Source organism: Grampus griseus (assembly GCF_964374135.1).
Source record: "Grampus griseus genome assembly, chromosome: X".
NCBI classification, from domain to species: Eukaryota; Metazoa; Chordata; class Mammalia; order Artiodactyla; family Delphinidae; genus Grampus; species Grampus griseus.
In genome coordinates, this window is record NC_138999.1 from 13,871,036 (window position 1) to 13,897,188 (window position 26,153).

A 26,153-nucleotide genomic window follows, 5' to 3' on the forward strand; every position below is an offset into this window, starting at 1 on the left:
CTCTGCGCTCCCAGTGCAGGGGGCCTGGGTTCCATCCCACTGGATCCCACATGCATGCCGCAACTAAGGAGCCTGCTGCCGCAACTAAGACCTGGTGCAACCAAATAAATAAATATTTAAAAAAATCAAGTTATTCTTTAAAAAAATAAAATAAAATATGAAATGGACTCATGGGCTTTCTTTCATTACACGCAGCATAGAGTAGTGTTTTTGCATCTCTTTCAACATAAGACATACCCCTGAAGTTGTTAGAGCCCGTCAATAAGTGGCCCCCACCCGACTTCTGTAGTGTCTGTGCTGAGCCTGCTAGGGGCTATGTGCAGAATGAAGGCTAAGATGATATGGTTCTCGCCCTCCAGATCGAAACCTGAATGAAGATATTTAACAAACAGCACTTTAAATGTTCAAACTGTGTGATACTTAGCATACTTATAATAAGGATTCATATTTTCTAAGATGCTCAAATCACTTGATTTATCAAATCAATTCAAAACATGCAGTGAGAAGCAAGGGGAAAGAGATGGGGGTAGGTTAAGATGTTTCGGGCAGGCTGGTAGAAGGGCCACACCAGGTACGGGTTGCCTGGTGTTCACATGCCCTCTCTCATTGTTGGAAGGCACTTTTTTTTTTTTTTTTTTTTTTTTTTTGACTGCGTTGGGTCTTTGTCGTTGCGCGCGGGCTTTCTCTAGTTGCGGCGAGTGGAGGCTAGTCTTTGTTGTGGTGTGCAGGCTTCTCACTGCAGTGGCTTCTCGTGTTGTGGAGCACGGACTCTAGGTGTGCGGGCTTCAGTAGTTGTGGCACGTGGGCTCAGTAGTTGTGGCTCGCAGGCTCTAGAGCGCAGGCTCAGTAGTTGTGGCATACGGGTTTAGTTGCTCCGCGGCATATGGGATCTTCCCGGACCAGGGCTCAAACCCGCGTCCCCTGCGTTGGCAGGCAGATTCTTAACTACTGCGCTACCAGGGAAGCCCTGGCACTTTTGGTTTTAAGGAGCAGGAATTCTCCTTGTCAGCTCTTAAGTTTTCTTGAGAAGGAGGAAGGGGTTGGGATTCTCATGGGAATCCAAGAAATGAGAGACGAGGATTGGCCCAGTGGTCCCTAGGAATGGGAGTTCTTGGTTATTCATGTTTGTTCCGCCATGAACAGACTAGTTGAGTTTGCTTCACTGTCCATTTGCCTTTTGGCTGCCAGCAGCCACCCTCACCCCGGACTCTTTCTAGTACTTGCACTCCTCACAGATTCTGCTTGTGCTCACTTCTTGCTCCCTTGTGACTTTAAGTCCCAGTTGGCCTTTGCTTGGCACCCCCGCCCTGCTATGCATCTGCTCAGGGTCTGCTTTCTCTGCTTGTTGATCTTTCTACTTTTTATCCACATCCACAAGAATGAGCATCTGGCACAGCTTGTCCTCGCTAGAGAAGAGCTTTCTGTGCCAGAGCATCCCAGAGGCCAGCAACTGTGAGCCCACCCACACTTACTTGGACTCAGCTGGGGGAGACCGGGCATGAGGTGGGCCATGCTGTGCACATGTGGTTCCAGACCCATCTTCGTAGCCAAGCTGAGCTGGGGGTTGGGGGCAGGTAGCGCCTCTGCAGTGGCTGTGGGCCTGGCAGGTACGTCAGAGAGTCCTTTGGGGCCATGGGACTTGAGGATGGGTAGGATTTTTTTTTTAATTAATTAATTTTATTTTTGGCTGTGTTGGGTCTTCGTTTCTGTGCGAGGGCTTTCTCTAGTTGTGGCAAGCGGGGGCCACTCTTCATTGCTGTGCGCGGGCCTCTCACTATCGCGGCCTCTCTTGTTGTGGAGCACAGGCTCCAGACGCTCAGGCTCAGTAGTTGTGGCTTATGGGCCTAGTTGCTCCGCGGCATGTGGGATCCTCCCAGACCAGGGCTCGAACCCGTGTCCCCTGGATTAGCAGGCAGATTCTCAACCACTGCACTACCAGGGAAGCCCAGATGGGTAGGATTTGGGGGGGCTGGGATCAGAGGAAGGGTGGTCTGGGGAGAATATGCAAACCTGACCCATGAGGAGAGAGCATGTGGGCTATCAGAAGCCTGATATGAGTGACCAAGGAGGAGGCTGGATTATAAGGGCCCTAAAAGCCAGGTGGAGGAGGGGGATTTGTTTTATTGGGCAATAGGTCATCCTGAAAGCTTTTAAGCAGAGGAATCGGTCACTTTCTCCTGTCCATTTCCGATTCCTGCTGTCAGATTAGACTTGAGACCTGCTAAGAGACCACTGATGCCACTCAGGGGTCAAATAATATGGGAGAGGAAATAGGGTGAGCAGATGGTTATGGGATGACACTACCAGCAACGACTGGGTATGGCAGCTTTGGTTCCAGGTGGGAAGGAGAGTGCATTTTAGGGGAGTAGAAGCTTCCATGTCAGCGCCAGGGAATGCAGCAGCCAATACCTAGCATGGAGATTTTGGCAACAGATTAAAAAAAAGTGGACACGTATTTGCTGACTGCAGGGGTTCAGTGAAGGATATGGGCATGTCCCTTAAGCTCTCTGAGCCTTGGTTTCCTCATCTGGGAAAAGAATACTAATACCTGCTGTGTCTACCTCTCAAATGTTTGAGGTGGTCAGGTGAGATAGGGGTGTATGAAATGCTTTGTAAATTTCAAAACACTCTATGAATTTAAGGCATTAACTACTGGATAGTGACTTTCAGGGCATTTAAAAACGGTTTGATATAGATTTAGTGGAAACTCATCTAGTATGCAAACTTCAAAGATGGCATCTCAAGGTCATATCACAGCTCAAACTTTTTACAGAGTTGTTTCTTCTCTGAATGGCATCAGAGGAGAGCCAAGTGTTCCAGGGAAGAGTTACTTCCAGAATGTGGTGTGTGTTTGTTGTGGAGGTTGAGGCAGGGAGCAGAGACGGTCTGCTGTCTTTTCTGGGGATAGTGAGTAGAATACCCTCCTAATGATTAATTCCTTGGTAGTGTGTTCATTCAGAAGCAGGCACCTTGATGGGTATTAGTAGTAATACCTCTCTCCTTCTTTCCTAGTCTCCTTTTGTCTTAAAGGCTCACCCTCCTTGTGTTTACCTTTTAGTTCCATGAAGGTGGCCCTTGGCAAGTAGCACCTTAGCCTTAGGGTAGATGGGAGGGATGCAACAAAGCCCTGTGCTGCTCCTTCCAGAATCACCATTTTTGCTTCTTTCCCCATTGCTTAGCAGAGCTCTTTTCTCCTGCACTACTACTTTGGTTCTCTGTATCCTTAAAATCTCAAATTTGGCTTGCATGCCCCCTAGTGGCAGGTCGGATGCACCCCTTGTTACCCTGTTTGTTGTGGTACCATGACAGCCCATCTTTGCACTCAGCTCTATTACTAAGTAGAACCCCCAGTTCACAAATGTGTAAGGAGAGGTTTGGTGATCCTGACTTGCCACTCAGGTGGGACCTGGGGACGTGGGACTTGATTCGGAGCTTTTGATTCCCAGATTTATACAACGGGAATGCCTCAGAAAGAAAGATGGTGTGGTTATAGCTGTTCTAGATTTTAAAAAAATGGTTTAAAAAGAATCTAGATTATCTTACTATCTACTCAACTAATTTGAACGGATCAAAATGTGGTGAATATTTGAAGAAAAGAACGATTGTATTTTTTTCCCCTTCATCACATTGGAAAATCTTTTGTCACTCACCCAAGTGTTCAATATTTCATGCTCAGACCTGTTAACAACTTTGGGAAATACAAAAGAAAGGTATAAAGCATGATGTCTGACCTTCAGAAGTTTACATTCCCATTAAATTCTACTCACAAGGTGTTTAAATTCATTCCCTTGAGGAAAAAAAAATTATAATGCTTGGGTTTAATATTTCTACTTCGTTTCACAAAAGACAGATTCTGTGAGCATCTGCTTATTGATTTCTTTTTAAAGTCCTTTTCAGTGGAGAGAGAACTGCAGGATAACAACAGTAGTTACCCAGATGAACCGTGGAGGATAACGGAAGAGCAGCGAGAGTATTATGTCAACCAGTTCCGGTCCCTTCAGCCTGATCCGAGTTCCTTCATTTCAGGTAACAAAGTCTGGTGGGTGAGAACACGGGTCCCAGCTCACTGTCTCACATAAATAACAGCGCCCATCTTGAGAAATAGTCCACACAAAATGAGTACAACAACCTTCTATGATTTTAGTTTGTTTTTCTCTGAGGTTGAATGTCTCATCAATTATAAACCATGCAGAAAAACACTTGGCAGTGATATTGGGAAAGTTATGTTTCCGTTTCAAAGGGGGGTTAAATGGGAATTTGGAGCATCCTGGTTCAGATCCTGTGCCTTATTAGCTGGAGCAGTTCCTGAAATTAGTGCCGCACCTTTAATTGCATACTCACTATGTTGGTGTTACAGCAAGGACATAGTGTAGCCTCCCAAAGAGTTGCTGTCACAGGTCTCCTTATGTTATATACACCTTAGAGTTCAAGTTCATGTTCGTTTTCTTTGGCTGCAGTCTTTCTCCTCTGGTTTTTCTGAGAGAAAATATGGGAGGAAAATTGGCCAGCTTTTTTATGTCCACATGTTAGTTCTTCTGGGTTATCTTCAGAAATACATATTCCTATTGAATTCTCATGCAAAATTCAAGCTGAGAGGAACTGATTTAATTCCCACGTGCCTACATTTCACCCGGCTGAAGACTAAACAAACAGTGAAATAGTAGAGTCTGGAAGACAAATTCATAAAACTTCCTTTTTATACTTCAATTGTGAAGAATAACAATATGTGCTTGATAATTGTAACCTGACATATCGCAGTGTGGACTAAGATTAATTTTCTCTCGTGAAATAAGGTGCGTAGTTGAAATGTACCTGTATAAACGCAGATATCATTTTCTGGTTGGTGGTAATGGCTTTATTTGAAGGCAGAATATTGTAGATACAAAAAATTAACGTTGACAACGTGATTTTAAAAAAAAGCAGAAACCCAGATTGCATTTATTGACCACTTGCTAACTTTACCCACTGCTTAAGTGAGTTTTTTCACAATGTATGCAGATATTTAACCAAATACAAATAGGTAGCTGTTAGGAATGTTTTTATTTTCTTTTAACCTTTTCATTTTGCAGAATTTCAAATACAGACACAACTGAAGTGGCTAGTATAACAAACTCCTATGTACCTATCAGTCAGCTCTCACAATTTGGTTTTATTTATACCCTCTCTCAGCCTAGACGGTTTTGAAGCAATTACCAGACTATTTCATTTGAAAATATTTCAGGATGTATCTGTAAAGATAAGGCCTCTTTTAAAAACATAACCACAACTCATTAGCACATTAAAAAAACCCCCACAAATTACTTAATATCAAGTCTTGTTCAGACTTCCCCAATTGTCTCACAAATGCCTTTTAAAAAAGTTTAGTTTGATCAAGGTCAGGAGAGGTTCATACATTGCAATTAGTTGATGTCCCTTTTTAGAAAGCATCTTTATTTAGATGTAATTTACATACTCTAAATTCACCCATTTAAAGTATACAATTCAATGATTTTAGTGTAGTATAGTCACAATCTAGATTTAGAGCACCTCCCCCCAATAAACTACCAACTTATTAGCATTTATTCCCCATTCCTGCTCTCCCCACCCCCAAGCCCTAGGTTACCGTTAAACTACTTTCTCTCTATATAGAGTTGCCTGTTCTGGGCTGTTCATATAAATGAAATTGCATAATAAGTGTTTTTTGGTGTCTGACCTCTTTCACTTAGCATAATGTTTTTAAGGTTCATCCATGTTGCGGTATGTACCAGAGCTTCGTTCCTTTTTATGGACGAATATCATTCCATTGTATGGATAGACCCCATTTTATTTATCTGTTCATCAGTTGATTGACTTTTGGGTTGTTTTGGCTGTTAAGAATAATGCTGCTGTGAACGTTTGTGTACAAGTTTTTGTGTAGATGTATGTTTTTATTTCTCTTGGATATATACCTAGGAGTGGAATTGCTGGATCATAGGATAACTCTGTATTTAACCATTTGAGGACTAGTCAGACTGTTTTCCAAAGTGGCTGCACCATTTTACATTGCCACCAGTAGTGTCTTACTCCACATCCTTGCCAACACTTGTTTTTATCTCTTGATTGTAGCCGTTCTAGTGGATGTGAAGTGATATCTCTCTCTGGATGAAGAATGACATTGAGCATCTTTTCATGCTCTTACTGTCCATTTGTATATCTTCTTTGGAGAAATGCCTATTCAGATACTTTGCCATTTTAAAAAAAAAATCGTTGAGTGGAAAGAGTTCTCTGTGTATTCTAGACACAGGTTCCTTATCAGACATATGATTTGTAAATATTCTTTTCCCAATCTGTGGCTTGTCCTTTTATTTTCCTAATGGTATCTTGCGAAGCAAAAAAGTTTAATTTTGCTGTTCCGTTTATTTTTTCTTTTGTTGCGTGTGCTTTTGGTGTCATATCTAAGAAACCATTGCTTAATCCAAGGTCATATTAATTTTTTTATTATTATTATTATTATTGGCCACGCCGTGTGGCTTGTGGGATCTTAGTTCTCAGATCAGGGATTGAACCTGGGCCCTGGCAGTGAAAGCGCAGAGTCCTAACCAGTGGACTGCCAGGGAATTCCCTATATTACAGTTTTATTTCTTATATTTAGTTCTTTCGTCCAATTTGAGCTAAGTTTTGCATATGATATGGGGTAGGGGTTCAAATTCATTCCTTTGCATGTGAATATCTAGTTGTCCCAGCACCATTTGTTGAAAAAACTATTCTTTCCCCCATTTAATTGTTTTAGGTTCCCTGTCAAAATTCAACTGACTGTAAGTGTGAGGGTTTATTTCTTTACCAATTCTGTTTCACTGATTTGTATGTCTAGCCTAATGCCAATACCACACTGTCTTGATTATTATAGTAAGTATTTGAAATTGGATAGTGAGAGTTCTCCAACTTTGTGCTTTTCAGTTTTATTTGTTTTGATTTCAAGTTTTAAGGATTGTGTTCTTAAAATTTAATTTTTTACTTATATAAAATGTTAACACAGTCCTAAAGTTGAGTCTACAAAACAAGCTACATTCAAAGAAGTCTAGTTCCTGTCCCTATCTCCTCTACCTTGTTCCTATAGGTAAACATCTTGTTTAATGGCTTATTTGTCTGTTTTTAAACATAGAAGCAAATACGTGTATGCACATATCTCTCTCTCTATGTGTGTGTGTGTTCTTATCTCCGTATTTTCTTAGATAAGTGGTAGCATACTACTTACTTTTTCCTCCACCTTGCATTTTTCACTTAATATATTCTGGTGATTACTCTGTAGTCGTATGTAGAGATATTATTTCTTGTTTCTTCTTACAGATTGTGTGAATGTGCAGTCATTTATTCAGCCAATTCTTTATTGGGATTACTTCTGGTCCTTTGCTATTACATATATTTCTCTTGTAAATAGCCTTCTGCATATGTCTTTTTATATTTTTGTTAGTGTATCCTTGGATAATTTGGAAGTGGGATTACCGGGTCAAATGTGATTTTGCAAAACACCCCTTCTTTGGGGTTGTGCCATTTTGTCACCCCACCAGCATTGTATGAGGTGCCTGTTTTCCCATAGTCTTGTTATCAAAACACGTTATTGAACTTTTGTATTTTTCCCATCTGATAGGCAAGAAATCATGTCTTTGTGTGGCTTTAACTTACAGATGTCTCACGAACAAGGTTGAACATTTTTTTTCAATATGATTAAGAGTCAGTTGCATCTATTTCTTTGAACTCTCATAGCTCAATCCATTTTTACAGTGGTTTACTGGTCTTTATTATTTTTTAAAAATCTGTATATATTGGATGTATTAACATTCAGTCACTGATGGATCAATGCTGTGGGTAGCTGTAGTTTACTGGGCTGAGAGACCCCTTGTAAGAAAAAGTCTGGATTCATGGTTTTGATCTTTGACTGCTGACAGCTTTTAAGCCTCCCTTCTACCTCTTCTGCCCCACATGTGGCTCTCGGGTGGATCTGAAAATGGCTGGAGAGAGCAAGGAAAGGAGACTTGTTTGGGGTTTCTCTGTTGCTTGGGGGTGGGGCTGGGGCGAGGGTTCCAGCTCCCCGTTTGAACTTCTGTCAGCACCGAAGGAGGGAGCACCTGGCTTGCTCAAGTGCTCCTTCTCTGCCCTCGTTAGCCATCATCTTCCCTGTGGGCGCCACCCAACCACTCTGGGACACTGTGGGCCGACAGTCTCTCTCTACTGTGTGAAGTCCAGGCCAGGTCTCTAGCTGTGGGTTTGAGCCTATTATACTTTGAAGAAAGGAGATCAGGAGGGAAAAAGAAGAATGAAATTAGGGGAGAATGCCTTTCTATGTATAAAACAGCTGGCAAATGGGCTTTCAAGACATTTCTGACAAATGTTTGACAAGGCAAGGAGGCTGCATGGATGGCCAACAGTCCTGGGTCAGCATTATTTCCAGGATGCTCTTGGGGAGAAGGCTCATTCATTTATAGGGTACTTTGTCTTTGATCCTTCATCTATCAAAGGAAAATAAGTCTGCCTTAGGGTCCACTATAATCCTTTGTTTCAAGGCCAGTTAGAAGTCTCGTGCTGGCTAAGGAAAGATTTTTGACTTTATCAGTTTAGAATAGAGTTTAGGGCTTTGATTTGAGTGTTCTTTGTGTTAGACTTGAGGCTTTTGAATTGTGAAACTGTTTTGAGAGCAGAAAGCATAAAAATTTCAATCTCAGTAAGGATTGGGTGTAAACATTTTAAGTGCAATTGGGACTTGAAGCTACGTTACATGTAAAATGAAATGATTACCTGATTTCCATTGATATTGGTAAATTTGCAATGAATAAAGAAAGTAGCAAGAGGTTCCTGGATACGATTCTTGAAGAGCCACCAAGAGATCTTAAATCTCACTGAAACGCTTTCTCAAGATGTCTGTCTTCTTATCTCTAGTATGATGAGATTAATGGTGTTAGTTTTTCTTTTTTGCTGTTTCCTACCATGATCGTGTATTACTTTTGCATCCGTTCATTAAAAGTGCTCGACAGATTTTTACTTTGATAATTTTGATAGTTATCTTTTGAATTTTTAGTAAATTTTGCATATTTTTGGAAATAGAAGGAATTCATATAATTTTCATGTCATAATTAAGTATTATGCCGTTAGTTCTTTTGCCCTATTGTAATTTACATACTCTTTTAAAAGCTGTTTGTATGTTGCTTTTAGCCACACAATTCGTAGTTGCTTTGATGAATAATTATATTTGTGGTTATATGGTAGGAGTTGCTGAGTGAAAAAAATGGTGATTCATTTACATATAAATATAAAAGCTGCTCTAGATAAGTAATTCATGATTTATTTAAACAATGACTCTTGACAGGTTCTGTGGCCAAGAACTTCTTCACCAAATCAAAGCTTTCCATTCCAGAACTCTCCTATATATGGTAAGTACAGTTAATGCCTCATAGTATCATACTGTTATCCATAGCCATCCCTTAGCTCCTACTTTTGCATTTTAAAAATCTAATCTTTTGAATTTTTTAAAAATCAGACTAAGAGAATGAAAAGAACTTAGATTATTGTTGCTTTGAAGATTAAGTAAGTTATATGAAAGGCACAATGAATAGCGTCTGGCACGTACTACGCACTGTTTTGGCTCTTACTTAAAAAGCAATTTCCCAATTATTATCCTCACGTAGATGCCTTTTCAGTCTAAGCAGTTGTGTGAGCATATGGGAATTTCCATCTTGTGTGTTTTATTTTCAGATTTTTCTACTTGATGTGGTGTAAGTGACCAGAGAACCTTGAAAAGCTATTCTTTATAATATTTTATGAGGCCAGGTGAACAGAAGTTCCACAAATATTTTGGAATTAAGTTAAATTTGACTCTTCTCGCTGCCTCTGAGCTTCGTAAATTTGGCTGGTGTTTATCAGCTGGGCCCCGGTTCAGACTTGCACATGTGGCGTGCCCGGTGCTTTGCTGCAGTGCCGGCTCCATCACCGGCTCCAGAAGGGCTGTGCTGGTTGGTCCAGATGGCTCTGTTTGCGTTTATGGAAACGCTCCATACCTCTGTAAACTCCCGGCTGCGTGTGGGCTCTTCTTCCTCAAGACTGGGCGGGAGACCACACTGTGATAAATATATAATTAAAATATTGGAATATTTATGTAAAACTTTTTATCATGAGGATTTACAAAAAAATTAGAGTTTAAAATTGCTTGTCATGTTTTGTGCATCATATTGGAAAACTATTCCACTGACACTTGTGAATGCCACCGTATCTGGGATCCTGAGCTGAATTTCGGTTTTTCGGCAATATATTATAGCATTCAAAAAAAAAGTGGCAAGCCTTATTAGGCTTTAAAGCTAGGAAAAAAGAGGAACTATCATTTTGTAAAGAATACAGTCTGTTTTGGCAGAATTCCCAGTCTTAACATTATTGACATGAGGATTTCTCTCTTTTTGTTGAGACATATCCATGTAAGCTTTGTGGGATTCTCTCCACCCAGTGTTTGAAACAGTTCCCTGCCTCCTCACCTTGGGGAGCTGGTGCTTTCTGAATATTCAAGGGGGACAAGGATGTGAAGGGTCCAAAGGAAAGTTCCGGAGCTTACCTTCCGTGGTTTTTCTTTCAAATAGTAACCCCCTTTCTACTATGATTGTATATGCCTTCTCGCTCTGCTTGTCCTAACACAAGCGTACTCATCTCTGTACACCTAGGAGACTGGTTGAGCTTATGGGGTCTTAGTTACTTTGGCAGATAGGCCCCTGCTTTTCAGTGGGAAACAACGGCTGAAGCAAAGATAAGCCTTTTCAAGCCTCTCCCTTTCTTCCTTTCTATCTCATCTGGTTCCAGCCTTCCCTAGTTGCTAGTTTTATCTGAAAACATCATTCAGCGAGTATTTACTGAGCTTACTTGTGTTTTCCCAGGAGGGAATTCTCAAGCAAAGTTTTGATACAACATTTGCAACTTGAAAAGTTCAAGGTTTTTCCTTGAAGCTGAGAAATGAAGTGCTTGTATCTGAGCTTGGGTAACTGAATAATGGCCAGGACACCGGTGAAAGGGCAGGGCCAGCCCTTCCTCTGACTGTTTTGAGCACCAGGTCCGGGGCTGTTCACACAACTCATTTACTGAATGACTGTCAACTAAGTGTGAATTGTGGGCATCGTTTTCCTTTTTGTCCCATAGTGTGTTTTACTTGTGTAGTCTGTTGTAAAACAGATCTATTGGAGAATCTGAAGAATTTCAATTTTTATTTATGAAGTGCCACTCATGCTAGTGGCGTCGATTTTTCTTCCTCCGTGTGGCCCCCTGAGATTTTATATGGGTTTGGGGACCCTGCAGGGCCTCCACCAGAGAGCCTGGGAGTCATGTTTGCATGTTTGAGGCTGAGTAACTTTCCTTCTGAGCCCCGTGTTAGGCGCTCATAACATCTGCTTTCCTTAGGGAATTGAGCGATGCTGACTGTGATGGAGCCCTGAGCCTGCCGGAGTTCTGTGCTGCGTTTCATCTCATTGTGGCCCGGAAGAACGGCTACCCACTGCCTGAGGGCCTGCCTCCAACTCTGCAGCCAGAGTACCTGCAAGCAGGTAATGCCTCATCATAAATCCTAAACCTTAGGCGTTTCCTTCCAGACCTTGGAAGAGAGTTTTGTTCCTTAAGATGTTGTCCAGACACTTTGTGGAGTCCTTTGTATACACAGTTACTGTTCATTAACTGATATTAGACTCTCACAACTTATAATGTGAGGCATAGGGATGATCTAGCAAATGTGAGTCATCTCTTATCTCCATTCTAGTACTGTCTGGATGGATTTGAACCAAAGCCACGTAACCCTTTCATGAAAATTGTGGACCAGGCAACTACTGAATCCCCAGCTGATAAAAAATTAGGAGGAAGATCTTCCTGTAGAGCCAATGCTGACTTAGCATCTTTAGGCCCAGCCCGATGTCCCCGAGTGGCCTTGGGCAACGGAATGGACTAGGAGTCCTGTACCTAATGAAAAAGTTTAAAAATTACATGCAGTGAAATGTATGAAAGGCTCCGATCTTAAATGTACACTCGATTTTTAAAATATGTATCCACCCATGTAACTGCAATCAGATATAGAACATTCTAGCACGCCAGAAAGTTAGAATAGAGCTCTCTTTGTCTTTCTCATTAATAAAACAGTTACCCCCAAATCCTTTGGATAGGAAAGAGTCATGGTGAGTCCAACCTTTGTATTAACTTCTTTGGAAGATTGAAAAAATTAATAGTGTCTCTTGCCCTTTCAAAGGCAGTGGGCTGATTTCTGATGTGAATTTTATTATTCACAGAAGTATAGCCTTCATCGAAAGGGTCCAGAAATAGCTGGTGCTTTCAACAGACTTTCTCACTTTTTAGAGAGGGCCTCTAAAACATGAGAGCTTAGTCATTGATGATTATTGGCAGGAGGGAACCAGTGTCTAAAGAAAATGTGATTAGTCATGAACAGATCATAAATTTCCTGGTTAGATCTGGAAAGGCCTTAGGTTATCTTGTCTTGTCTCCTCCTCATAACGACACTAGATTCAAAGTACCCAGTGACTTATCTAAGTCAGTCTTCGGGTCTCTGACTCTTAAATAAAAAGTCTGTCATTCTGTGTTAGGTAGTGACGGGGTGGAGGCTCAACCAAAAGGAAGAGACTAAGTATGTGGCTGGTGCCAGGGACCGGTGAACATGTTGGGGGAAGCATGACCCATTCTGGAATCTTGCCCAGAGGCCCTCAGATAATGTACAAAGGGGAGGGTTCAGAGAGCAAAAGCTATTACTTGTTTCAGAGCTTGGACTTTGCTAATAGCAGCTGCTTTCTGACTCCAGCGGGCCGTAACTCCAGCGTGTTCCCCTTCCTTACAGTCTGGGGGAGACCCTCAGGGGTCCCCAGGAACTAGTTTGCAGTTGGGCAGCATGACGCACTGCTCTGTTTCCTCTTTAGTGTCTCTCTCTGTGTCCCTGTCTCTGTCTCGCTGTCTCTCCTCCCTCTCTTTCCTGTTTGGGGTCTTGAGGAATGCTGTTTCCTTGTTCTTATGTGGTGTGGCTATGGAACCTAGGCTGGGTGTCATGACTTCTTATTTGAGGAGTCACTTTGTAGGTGTTCAGGTGTTTCACGGAGTGTTTCAAAAGTCACTGATGAAATTTTTAAAGGTCTGAAAGCCCTGAGCAAAAAGTGTATTAACAAAAGAGAAATAGCCTCTTGATTCCTTTACTGCTGCAAATGGCTGCTTTTACCTTGCTTACGCAGTACAGGGGAGTCTAAAAAATAGAGCCTCAGTCAAGAGCATCTCCCTTTATTTTGAATGAAGTCCACCCCCCATTTCTTAATGGCCTTTTATGGAGCATGCATTTATATAGAGACAACTGAAGAAGAATCCATCATATACCCTTCAATTAAACAAAAATTGCACATCATTTCCAGAGTTTGTGGGATTAATCTTAAGTAATAATTAAATAGTTCTAACAAAAACCATGAGAGACCTCATAAAACCCCATTAAACTTAGTGATAGTATGGCAAACCCTAAGGGTTTAGTAGTTGACTTTTAAATGGTTTATTAACCTTGTTTATTTTTGTATTTGGTTCAAGAAAATGGCCAGAACTCTTTGGGTCTTCTCTGTGCTTTTTAATTGTTTTAAATACATTTATTTATTTTATTTTTGGCTGTGTTGGGTCTTTGTTGCTGCGAGCGGGCTTTCTCTGGTTGCGGCGAACAGGCTTCTCATTGCGGTGACTTCTCTTGTTGCGGAGCACGGGCTCTAGGCACACGGGCTTCAGTAGTTGTGGCATGCGGGCTCAGTAGTTGTGGCTCGCGGGCTCTAGCGCAAGGCTCAGTAGTTGTGGCGCAAGGGCTTAGTTGCTCTGCGGCATGTGGGATCTTCCTGGACCAGGGCTCGAACCCACGTCCCCTGTGTTGGCAGGTGATTCTTAACCACTGTGCCACCAGGGAAGTCCCTGCCAATCTATTTTTAACATTTGATTCAAAAAAATGTTTTTAAACATGGCACTAAAATTTTGATTTCTTAATAGCTGGTCTTGACAAATTTGATTTGTAGCTTCTGTTTACTGTCTACCCCAGTCTGCTTTTCCTCTTTGGAATAATGACAATTTTCCTAGTTGTTGAGACATTTTTTTTTTACTTACTTTGTGACAAAAGTGGTGAAACAGAATCTGTTTCTAAGAAATAGTGTGAGTGTTCAGTGTTAGCTTACCAGGTAGGATGGTTTTTCTTATGCTGATCCACTCAGCTACCCAGCTAACAGCTGCTGTCACTATACTATGTTGGAAGAAACCCATAATGTGATTATCTCATTGTTATAAATCAGGAAGAACTTGTGTTCTTATTTTTGTTATTCCTGCTAACCAAAAGAAATGAGTACTTCATAAAGCTTTCTTCGGCACATATCATTGTAAGATCTTGTCTATTTACTTCCAGTAGTAATAGCTAAAATGAAGTATTTCCTCAGTTAATGTTTATGGTATTCAAACTATCACCATAGTTACTGCCATTTTAAAATGCTGCTAGTAGCTTAGTTGAAACTGAAGTATTGTGATAGTGATGGTTAAGGTGGAAAATGACTTCTGTGTTACAACATGAAATGCTGACAGCATGGACCTTCCAGCAGGAGTGCTGGCAGTTCAAGCCCCTGCTCTTCATTTACTGGCTCTCTGACCTTGACTAAGGTGCTTACCTTCGCTGCTCCTTAGTTTTATTGCGTGTAAAGTGGGCATGGCAGAAGTACTAGCTTGTACACGTAAAGAACTTGAAATACTACCTCACCGTGATTAGTGCCATCTCTCGCATATAGGAGCTGGCTGATTTTGTTGCTCTATTTACCAAGCACAGAAAAGCTGCTAGGAAACGACGACCACCATGACTATAGTATATATTCTTATGCATTCTTTTTGTTTCTTCTTAGCCTTTCCTAAGCCCAAGTGGGAGTGTGCGTTATTTGATTCTTATTCTGAGTCAGTGCCAGCAAACCAACAACCCCGTGACTTGAATCGGATGGAGGTAAAAGATCTTCATATGTTAATAAGTAAGGATGTGTGTACTATTAAATCCATTAGCTGATTGTTCTTTACAAACTCTGGAAAATTTGCTTTCGTAACGATTTCTCTTAATACTTAGTACTTACCTTGGAGCTCAGCATTTCAAATCTAGACACCAGATATATCTATAATTATCTTTTTTTCTCTTCTCCCTAAAACTAGATTTCGTGAAAAAAGCAAAGTAGCCTCTTGACCTTTTAGAGGTGAAATTTAGGTGTAGCCAAACTAAGCCAGGAAAACGTAAGCCAGGTTATTTGCTTCAACCGAGCTTTAATTTTGAAGTAAACATTGTAAAGTTGTATTTTCAGCAGCTGATTATTAACAAGGTGTAATGAATCAGAACAGTTTTGAGAGGAGGTTTGAGAACTGTATATGAGGGCCCCAGATCACATTGAAAGCTGCCTGATTTGGATGGTCCTCAAGAGAAACCCGAAGAATTCCTATAACGTTGGGCCACTGATGCAGGGGCTTAACTGTGTGCTTTAGGGGTCCTTATGGTTATTGTTAATATCAGCACTTTCGTCACCGTCACCACCATTATGATTGCTGTGATGACAACTTATGATATCTGCTGTTCCCAACCTGAAAAAAGTCTGGAAATGTTTCATAAATGGAGGTTTGTTCATAGGCTCCTATTACAGTGCTCCGACGTTGCAAGATGATAGAAGTCAAAGGCAGGATACAGGGCCATTTAAAAAATTTCTTGTGATTGTGTGTGATTATTTATTCTTTCCCACAAGGCTCTCGTGCCTGTAGTGCATGTTGTGGATGCCATCCTCTGCTCTTCTCTGAGCGAATCAAGCCTGCTTCTGCTGCGCCCCCTCTGATAACGTCTCTCTTGACCTCTCTACTGCTCTTTGAGTCGTAGCCTCCGTGTTCCTTTCCTCAGCAGATTTCTACTCTTGGGAAGGAGATAAAGTGATTTCAGGTGGAGTGATAGAGGTGCATTCTAAGAGTTTTGGCTTTTTCAATTTCTTTTTCTGTAGAATGTGTATGATGGTGAAGCAAGTATGATTGTCAGTCACTTTTCCCGGCCCTCGGTGTACTCTGGGGTTGCTGACAGTGTACGGAGAAGTTTGTCTGTCAGGCCAGGACAGACATCTCTACAACTGTCTTATGCAGTTGCCCTGTTTTATTTTTTTTGTTTGTTTTGGTTTGTTTTTTGTTTTATTTTTAAATTTTTTTTGCTATGGGTACCCCTGCTTGTGTAAAATTATGTTGTTGTTAGGTGATTTACTAAAAACGTCATAATTCACATTTTTTCTAGTTAAACATTTTGTTCCAACTTGCCATGCTATCAGATGATCTTTGCTTTTCCAACAGAGATAAATAATGCTGTTTGTTTTTGGAGAAATTAATTACTGACTCACGTTGCTGTTCTTCGTGCACTCACTTATCATCTCTAAAAGGAAAGGAGCAAATATCCAGGTGTCTGTGAAGCCTGGAAATGGAGATATTTTAAACACAGGAATGCATGCTTGGAGTTTATTTTATTTTATTATTATTATTTTTTGGCCACGCCACATGGCTTGTGGGATCTTAGTTCCCCAACCAGCGATTGAACCTGGGCTCTTGGCAGTGAAAGCGTGTAGTCCTAACCACTGGACTGCCAGGGAATTCCCCAGGCTTGGAGTTTAGATAGATCTTGGTACCAGCCCTGTGAAGGATGACTCCGTAAAGGTGTTTGTTGTGAATGGAGCTATAGCTGAGTCAGGTCTTGAGAAGTTTGCTCAGCAGTACATCTTTTTCTAAAGACAGCAGAGCTGTACCATGTACTTATTTCCATCAAGAATTAAAGATTATAATTTCAGGGACACTTGTCTTTAGCAGTGCTTCTCAGGTTACTGGATTTCTTTCTTTTGTAAACAGGCTTATTGAGATAAAATTCATATACCATATTCATCTAAAGTATACAATTTGTATAAAGTATTCAGTGGATTTTTTTATATTGACAGTTGTGCAACCAGCACTATAGTCGAATTTTAGAACATCTTCATCACTCCAAAATGAAAACCTGTACCCATTAGCAGTCATCTACTGTTCCCTGCTTCCCCCAGCCTCTAGTAATCATTAAGCTATTTTCTGTCTCTGAATTTGCCTATTCTGGACATTTCATATAAATAGAAACGTAAAATATGTGGTCTTTTGTGACAGGCTTCTTTCACTTAGTATAATGTTTGCTTTTGATCTTCCAGTTTTATTGAGATAGAGTTGACATATAGCACTGGATAAGTTTAAGGTGTACATACAGCAAAATGATTTGACTTACATACATCTTGAAATGATTACTGTGTTAAGTTTAGTGAACATCCATCATCTCACATAAATACGCTATTAAAGAATTAGGAAAAAAAATTTTTTCTTGTGATGAGATCACTTTGTGTAATGTTTTAAAGTTCATTCACATTGTAGCATGTATCAGTGCTTCATTCCTTTTTATTGCTGAATAGTATTCCGTTGTATGGATACTAACACAATTTTTGTTGGTCCATTCTTGGTCTGATGGACATTTGGGTTGTTTTCCCTTTTGGGCTGTTAGAAAAAATGCTGCTCTGAATGTCCATGTACAGGTTTTTGTGTGCACACGTTTTCACTTCTCTTGAGTATATATTGAGGAGTGGAATCATTGGATCATATTGTACCTTGTGTTTAACTTTTTGAGGAACTCACAAACTACTTTCCAGAGCAGCTGCACCATTTTACATTCCTCCACCAGCAGTGTATGAGGGTTCCAGTTTCCCCATATCCTTGTTAACATTGGTTATTATCTGTCTTTTTGATTTTAGTCACCCTAGTGGGAGTGAAGTGGTATCTCGTGGTTTTGATTTGAATTTCCTAATGACTACTGATATTGAGCATCTTTTTGTGTGCTAATTAGCCATTTGTATGTCTTCTTTGGTGAAATATCTATTCCTATCCCTTGTCCATTTATAAACTGGGTTATTTATTGAGTTGTAAGTGTTCTTTATATATTCTGGATATAAATCTCTTATTAAATGTATAATTTGCAAGTATTTTTCTTTGTTTTTCCCTCCCTTTCTTGATAGTATCCTTTGTAACACAAATGTTTTGTATTTTGATGAAGTTCAGTTTATCTAATTTTTTTCTTTTTTTGCTTGTGCTTTTGGTGTCATATCTAAGAAACCATTGCCTAATACAAGATCATGAAGGTTTATTCCTATATTTTCTTCTAAGGGTTTTATAGTTTTAGGTCTTACATTTAGGTCTGTGATCCATTTTGAGTGAATTTTTATATATGCCGTGAAGAAGAGGACCAACTTCATTCTTTATTTTTATATGGATATCGAGTTGTCCCAGCATCATTTATTGAATAGACAATTTTCTCCCACTGAATTGTTTTGTACGCTTACTGAAAATCAGTTGACCACAAATTTAAGGGTTTATTTATGGATTCTCAATTCTAGTCCATTGATCTATATGTCTGTCATTATGTGAGTACTACAGTGTCTTGATTACTATAAGTTTCTGGTAAGTTGTTCTTCTTTTTCAAGAATATTTTTGCTATTCTGGGTCCCTTACATTTTTATATGAAATTTACGACCAGCTGGTCAAATTCTGCAAAAAAGCAAGAAGGATTGCTTCAAATCTGTAGATGGATTTAGAGAATATTACCATCTTAACAATATTAAGTCTTCTGACCATGAGCACGGGGTGTCTTTCCTTTTATTTAGATTTTAAAAATTTCTTTCAACAGTGTTCTTTTGGATTTCTTTTTATCCATATTTTCTACTCCTAAATTATTTTATTCTGCTAAGGATCTGGATTACAATCCACGTGGGATAAGAAAATGAAAGAAGGGCGCTGTTGAGATACATTCTCTGTTCTAAATTACATCTGCAGGCTTCATTGTAATGCCAAGAATGACTTGCCTGTGGATGGCTAAGCCCTAGATCAGGTTACCACCAAGCAGTATTCTAACTCCATTCTTTGAAACAGTTTGGAAACAGAAGTATTGCTTAGGTCTCTTGGGCTGTTCAGATTCTGAGAGGTAAACCAGTTAACCTTTTGGAGCACCGGCTAACTCCAGGAATTTACCCTACTTCTTTAAGTTTTAAAATTTATCTTTATTTGATTTTTTTAATATGTTTAAAATAAAAAGAATATCAAAAGGCATATAATGGCAAGTTCTCCTCTTATCCCTATCCCCACCTACCAATCACCCTTCAATTTTTATATATCTTTCTAGAATGTGTTTACATATATATATCAACTATGAATATGTATTATCCTTTAATCTTATCAGAGGACAGAGTCCATGTTAATTGAGAGTGTAGAAGAAATTATAGTAAGTAGATTTTACATAGAATTTTAAACTAATCAATACTTGATCAATTTGGGTATTCATCTTCTTAGTGTAAGAGAGGACTTCTTCCTTCAGTGAGTTAGCAGAAAATTTTGTTCCGCTCATCAGTAAAATTCTCTTATTCCATGACAAGGAGGCTGTTTGAATCAGGGTTGAACACCCTCTACATAAGAGATCCTGGCAAATACCCATGTGATGGGGCCACTTGTCAGAACCTCTCTCTGCTTGTGAGAAAGTACCTAGAGCACAGGTTTGTTCTTGACTGGAGCCATGGGCAAATGCTCCACAACTCTGGCTGAGTCCCACACCAGATTGAGATATAATGCGTGGTCTATACATGTACTTCAATCTAAGTCATTATTTTTTCCCTCTGTGTATATAAATTTTTCAATACAAATTAACTTATACCCCACTAGAAATCTAAAAAATAAAATAGTATTAAATGTCAGGGTTTATGGGAGACAGAAATATTGGCAAGATACATAGCTTTTAAAAACATTTGCATCAGATGTGCACATCACTTCATTTCCATTCCAACCCATATTATTAATTTACTTTTCTTTTCCAAGAAGCTATCTATTAAAGACATGGCCGACTTTCCTGTCCCTACCCAAGATGTGACTGGTGATGACAAACAAGGTATGGAAAGAATGAGTTTTCTCCCTTTAGGGACATTTTACCTATATATATTTTTAATCTACTTCTCTTGGAGTGGCTGGCTTCTAGAGCATCTGAGGACTGTTCTCTGTATATGAAAACATTTGGATGGATTAAGTAGTTCCAGTTGCTGTGACGAAACTATAGTTCATAAAGTGGTAACAAGACCTTGAGTGTCCACAGCCCTTCAGTTATGACCCTGTGCTCACTGCTGACCCTCAGGCTACTCCAACACCTTTTATTGGAATCTGGTCGTACTAATTAGGAAATGACTAGAAGCTGAACGGTTTGTGAGCATAACATCTTGTGTTGGCAGATGTGATCCCAGAATGTCAATATACATGCACATTTGTACACAGGTCTAATCCTCGAGGAAGTTACCTTCTGGAGAGAGTTTCTACCCCTGGGCTTTATTCTCTGTGACTTTGTGGGTGTTGGGTTGTGATGATTTGCTTATCTTACTGGACGGGTGAGAGCAGTGCAGCACGGTGTTCCGTGTTACAGCTAGCATCAAGCACAGGGATGAGTTGGCCAGGGACTTATCTAGAAGAGCAGGAGGAACACCCCACCTCCTGCCATACTTCTATATAATGCTTTATAATCTATCAGGTCCTTCCTCATGCACTGTATTATTCAGTCCTCACAAAATGGAATGGAGGCTGGTATGTTTTATCATATAAAATATAGAGATGAGTAAACTAAAGTTCAGGCAGTATGAATTATTTGCTCAGTAAGAAAAAGAGCAGGGATAAGAACCAAGATTTTCGAATTCTCAAGCCCGTATTCCTTCTATTATCTGATATTGATTCACTGCCCATGAATGAAAGGCTTATCTGAAGGGACTAAAAATCAGTGAAGCTATTTCAGGTTTTGTTATCATGACCTGCCATGGATGTAGCTTTGTATGGGAGTTAAACGTGAAAAATGTTTCCCATTAGGAAATAGTAATTGCATGCTCTCTGTTTCAGTATTTGCTCAGGAGAGGCAGGCAGACCTAGATGTTATCTGTGGCAGCAAATACTCTGATTACTGTCTTTACTAGTGGGTCTTAGCCTTGACTACCCATTGGAATAACCTCACGAGCTCTAAAAATCCTGAATCCTGGCTGTCACTCTCAGAGAGGTCCTTGTATCTTTGCTCTGGATGTCAGGAAAGAAATGGGGAAATTTGATACTTCCTGGTAATACTCCTCCCAGCCACTAGAGGCACTCTCTCTGGAACATTGAAAATACCTCTGTTCTCTGTAGGAGGAGAACCTGTTACCATAGTTTAGGAGACTTTTATTGTTTTAGTAAGTGCTATAGCAACTTATAGATGTTTGTAACACCGTTTTCATAAGTGATGACTAGGGGTTCTTTGTTTTAATGTAATGTGTCTGAGACATAAATTTTTTTTTTCTTTACTTTTCCCTCTCTTGTTCTTTAAAAACAAAACGAAACACTGCTAGCTTTGAAGAGTGCTACGGATGAAGCCTTACCAAAGGATATGTCCGAGGATTCAGGTAGGAGAAAACCAATTTAATATATTTTTAATGTAGTTATTTCTTAAACAAACAAACAAACCAAAACAACCCTGTAGTTTCAGTGAGAAAACTGGTACATCTGTGATAGTATATATATATATATATATTTCTGTCCAAATATTTGTCTTGTGTTTTATTCTAAGGAAACCTTTTGGTTTCTTTTTTACTCCTCCCCTCTTCTCAGGTATGAGAAGAGGGTGATTTCTTTTTAATTTCTGAATATAGGTTTCACTGAAAGGATTTCTCAGTTTGAATCGAGGGTCTCATTGTCACTAAGTATAAAATTGTGAAGGCTTGGATTTGGGAAGATTTCAACAAGCCATTGTGATTTCTGTGTAGAGTAAGCTGATGGGGTGGATTAATGGGAGGCTCACAGGTGAAACTTTCCATTTCCAAAGCATAAATCTCAAACGCTTTCATTATGCTTCACCACCAAGAAGGCAGGTAAATGTGCTTACACATGGAGTGGATTCCAAGGAGAGAAATAAAAGTCGTATTTGCCCAGGTTCTTGGAGAGTCAGAACTGTGTCTGGGAACCATGGAGATGGTCGGGCCTGTGGCCTCAGCTTTCTCGACAGAGCCATCACTGAACCAAGATGAACCTAGCTGAGAACAAACTGGCTAGGGCTGGCATTACTGTTTGGAGCTCTGGTTATGAGCACATGAAAGAAGTTGCTGCTTTCTCTTTTAGTGTTATCTCTCTTAATATTTCATAAGTAAATCATGTTTGTTTTGGTTTACTAGCTATCATCCAGGCTTCATTTTTTTAAAGTTGGAACAAAGGAATCAATATACATCGAGGCTTATGCTACAGTACAGTATTTCCCAAACACTAAGTTCATTTAAGGTTTAAAAGAGAGAGGGGTAGAGGGAGAGAGAGGGACGGAGGGAGGGAGAATGAATATGAATGAGAATATATGATTGATTGCAGTGATAAGGCCTAAGAATCTGTATTTTTAGGCAGCCCCTCCCTCCTAGGGGGTTCCAATGTTCAGCCTATTTTGGGAACCACTACCTCTAGAAAGTGACGTTAAGAAATAGAAAATTAAGATCGTAGATCAACTATGACTCCAAAAGTGGTAGGAATTCTCAAGCCTAGTTTTGGCTTTTGGAACTGATTCAGGTTCCTTCATCATAGACGGAAATGCTCTATTTGTGTAGGACAGATGCCTGAGGTAGGTACTTTCCAACTCTAATTTCTGGAAATGAAGTGGATACATCCTAGTTTTTGTAAACTTCATGTTATGGTATCAGTAAAAGTTATTTAAATTTGGAGAGTTAAATTGTGCTTCTCCAACAGCCTTTTAGGCTAATAACTCTTCCTGTTTTTTCCATGAGCATTTCGTGTTCTCTGGGACATGAGCTTTAGATGTCATTTTCAACATTCCTTCATTGAATGGGGCATGGAGTCACCAGACAGAACCTATCAGGGTGTGCGTGCCACAGTACGTGAAGTATATCTGAATTTGTTTCACATTCTGTCTGGGAGCATGCTATGTGGTTTCTGATTTGTTCTTCCCTTTGCTGCCCTTTCTGGAGTGGATATGAGGGAATCCCTCATCTGAAAACGTATTTAATACCCTCTTTTCCGGGGAATGTTTGGATTCCTAGAGGGAGACACAAGAGTTTCAAGGTGGTGGTTTCTAATTCTGGAAGGCTGTCCGTGCCATGTGGGCAGTTCACCTCAGTTGAGTTGCCGCCTTCTGGAGAATTAAACTTTAGGCTTGCCCTCCTATCCTGTTTCTGTTTCCTGTAAAGATGACATGCCTGGAGTGTTCTAGGAAGTTCTCATTCTTCTTCCCTCTGCCCAGCTCAGTGAGAAGCTGTGATCCGCCCGTGGGCTTCTGCCTGGATTCTGACCCAACCTGCCCTTGCCATTTTTGTGGATATTCACATGCTCCAAATGCTGAGTCTGACTTTCAGGGGCTTGGAGGCTGATGGAAGACTTAACTAAAATCGTGTTCTCCAGCTTTTTCTGATCTCGAACCTGTGGAAGCTTACCAGCCCTGCCTGGGATCTCATTTCCCTCTTTTGCTCTTCCTTCCACAGTGGGTGGTGATAACCATGATAATAGTAATGGTGGTGAAGAAAATGTGGTGGCTTACAGATGGGATATGGGACTCTGTCATCAGGGAACGCGGTATTCCTTGTTACATCTTTTTCTCATAGACCTTTACCCTTTTAAGTACTGAACATGTACATATTAGTGGAATCTGATGGATTTCTTAGCTAATGGCACATTCTAGCCTAATTCAAAAGGCTATACTGCACCGTGGCCATCTTTTTCTGTGTGTCTCTAGGTCCTGCCGAGGGCGTCGGGCCTGCTCGCCCTCACGCTGTAGTCTTCAGCCTGCTGTTGGTGATTCTCATAGCTGCCCAGTTGCTGGCAGCCACCCCTTGGTCTCTCTTTCCATTCCCTGCACCCACCTGCACCTCCCGTGCTGTCCTAGAAGGAACTGAATTTCAAAACCAGATTTCTAATCTTGAAAAATTAGGAACACCCTACAGCAATAATACGTTGCAATTCTAGAATACATTTAAGTTTTTAAAGCGCCTTCACTTTCTTATCTCTCTGAGTGAGAAAGGGGCCTCATTTTTATTATCTTCATTCTGTAGGTGAGGAGACTGAGGTTCACGGAGGTCACAGCTAGAGAGGGTCGTGGCCAGGAGTAGCCCCTGGACCTCAGGACTCCTAGCCTGGTCTCCACGGCTCAGCCACACCCATCACGCCATCTGCCTGCCTATCTCTCACCAGCAGGGTTCCCCGCTCCTTCCACACCCACCCCTCCCCCCCCCTCCCCGGCACAAAGGCAAAGATAGTGGCACTGGACAAAGGAAGTAACGGTTACCGCGGTCTGGTTTGGGGAACAGTGTTTTAAAATGGCTGAGACTTCTGCCCACATATTTCTGGGAAGCAGTGGGGCCTGAGAGAAGCGGGCTGGAGCCAGCCGTGGGCGGCCCGCTTGGAGGGTGGCCCTCAGCCCCGTGGTGGGTGGCCCTTGCAGCCCCAGGTGGCCCCAGGTAGCCTGCTGGGCTGGAGGAGAGGCTCTCTTGGGCCACCATCTTTTGCCGCCAGGGGGCTGGAGCAGGGGAGGTGGTTGTCCATCTTCGTGTGGGCGCACGAGACCGGCCAAGGCAGGCTCACACTGCTTGGGCCTCCCGTGCTTCTCGGGGCTCCGGCAGCCTTTCAGTGGTTTGCAGTTAAAAGGTGCTCGTGTCCTCACTCCAAGAAGCCAGAGCGCTTCAGTTGGGAGAAAAGCACGTCTTCTATAGCTGATGGAAGCTAAGGGGACGTGTGTTGCTAGTTTGCTTTGGGCCTTGTTAGCATCTCAGCTCCGCATTCTGCCCTGCTTATCCAACCCAAGGAGTTTAATGATCGTCAGAAATCCAGCATGCTTCATACCAAGGAGGGGTTTTATCTTTGGAGTAATGTTAAAGAGGATGGCATCATGCAGTGCGACATTTTCTTTCCGGAAAAATTTGTGCAAACAGTGTACAAACTATATTCTCCTTGCTCCTAGTTAGTAGCACTTTTTCTTTGAATGTTTATGACATTTTATGATGAAAAATTTGCAACGTTTGCAAAACCTTAGCACAGCTAGTGGTTTCTAAAGTTGTCTTCCACAGAGGATTGAAGACGTAAAAAGAGGATTGAAGACGTAAAAAATGTTTTTGTAAGTATTTCTCATTACTCCCAACAACTTATGATGGGAAAGTAGGCTCCATGTGTGTTGGTAGTGAGCAAGCTAGTTCATGATTTAAATTGGAGAAGGAAAAGTTGTATGGTTGACAAAATATTTTAATGATTTCACTTCATAATATTCTCTCTACGATTTGGGACACAAGAATATTTTCTTACAGGAAAAGCTGCATAGATTATTTAGACTTAACTGTGGGACTTTGATTTCTTGTGGTCATGTGGTCCTGGTGGTGTATTTTAAGAAAATCTTAAAATATGTAGCCCAATACATTTCTTCCTAGCCTTCAGGGGAGACTGGTTCAAAATCTATTATTACTAGGCTATCATGATAGACCAAGAAACCCTCAAGTCTGAACCCATCATTGTATAAATAGATAACCTCTTGAGAGAGTTGTCTTTTAGGCCGGAATTGGTTCATTAATCAACTTCGATTTGGGAATGGCTTCATGGCTAATGCTCTGATGAGAGGAAAAATATGTTGGTTTTTCTTTCTTTTTAATCGTGCCTTTAGCTTTAGAAATAAAATTATGGAATCACAAAAATGTGGAAGCGGTCAAGTTTTCCACACGGATACCTGTACCTCATGTTTACCTGTTGATGTGTTCTGTACTAGCCCAGGTGCTGCTTAAAACCTGTTTAACTGCAGACATGAAACCCAAGCAAACAACAACTAATCTTTGTTTCAGCCACTCCTAAGGATTCCAACAGTCTCAAAGCAAGACCAAGATCCAGGTAGTGTTTGTTTAACTTCTACTTGAATGCTCTTTGTGCCATGCCCCTGACTAGAAATAAACCTCCCAACCCAAAATCTTTTCCCTTCAATTTGAAGCTTAGGATGAGGGTGAGTTCACTCGTCATGAGGGGCCTGACTGGAGCCCGCAGTGCTGCTGGGGAGGTGCTTAGTTTCTGGGTTTGTTGGTGCTGGGAGAGGGGCTGCTGCTCTC

At 40.8% G+C, this 26,153-nt stretch overlaps 1 protein-coding gene across 9 annotated transcripts in view; it reads left to right on the forward strand.

Annotated features, from left to right (window-relative positions):
- REPS2 (RALBP1 associated Eps domain containing 2) overlaps positions 1-26,153 on the forward strand; it is a 225,885-nt gene that overhangs the window by 106,078 nt on the left and 93,654 nt on the right. For 2 of the 9 annotated variants that reach the window (XM_082681115.1, XM_082681116.1), the window contains exons 6-12: positions 3,888-4,026; positions 9,320-9,383; positions 11,386-11,528; positions 14,874-14,968; positions 19,900-19,969; positions 21,435-21,488; positions 25,896-25,941. In XM_082681115.1, the coding sequence (XP_082537241.1) occupies positions 3,888-4,026; positions 9,320-9,383; positions 11,386-11,528; positions 14,874-14,968; positions 19,900-19,969; positions 21,435-21,488; positions 25,896-25,941 (611 nt within the window). The remainder of the gene's footprint in view (positions 1-3,887; positions 4,027-9,319; positions 9,384-11,385; positions 11,529-14,873; positions 14,969-19,899; positions 19,970-21,434; positions 21,489-25,895; positions 25,942-26,153) is intronic. The other 7 variants (XM_082681117.1, XM_082681119.1, XM_082681118.1 and 4 more) reach the window with 4 other exon arrangements.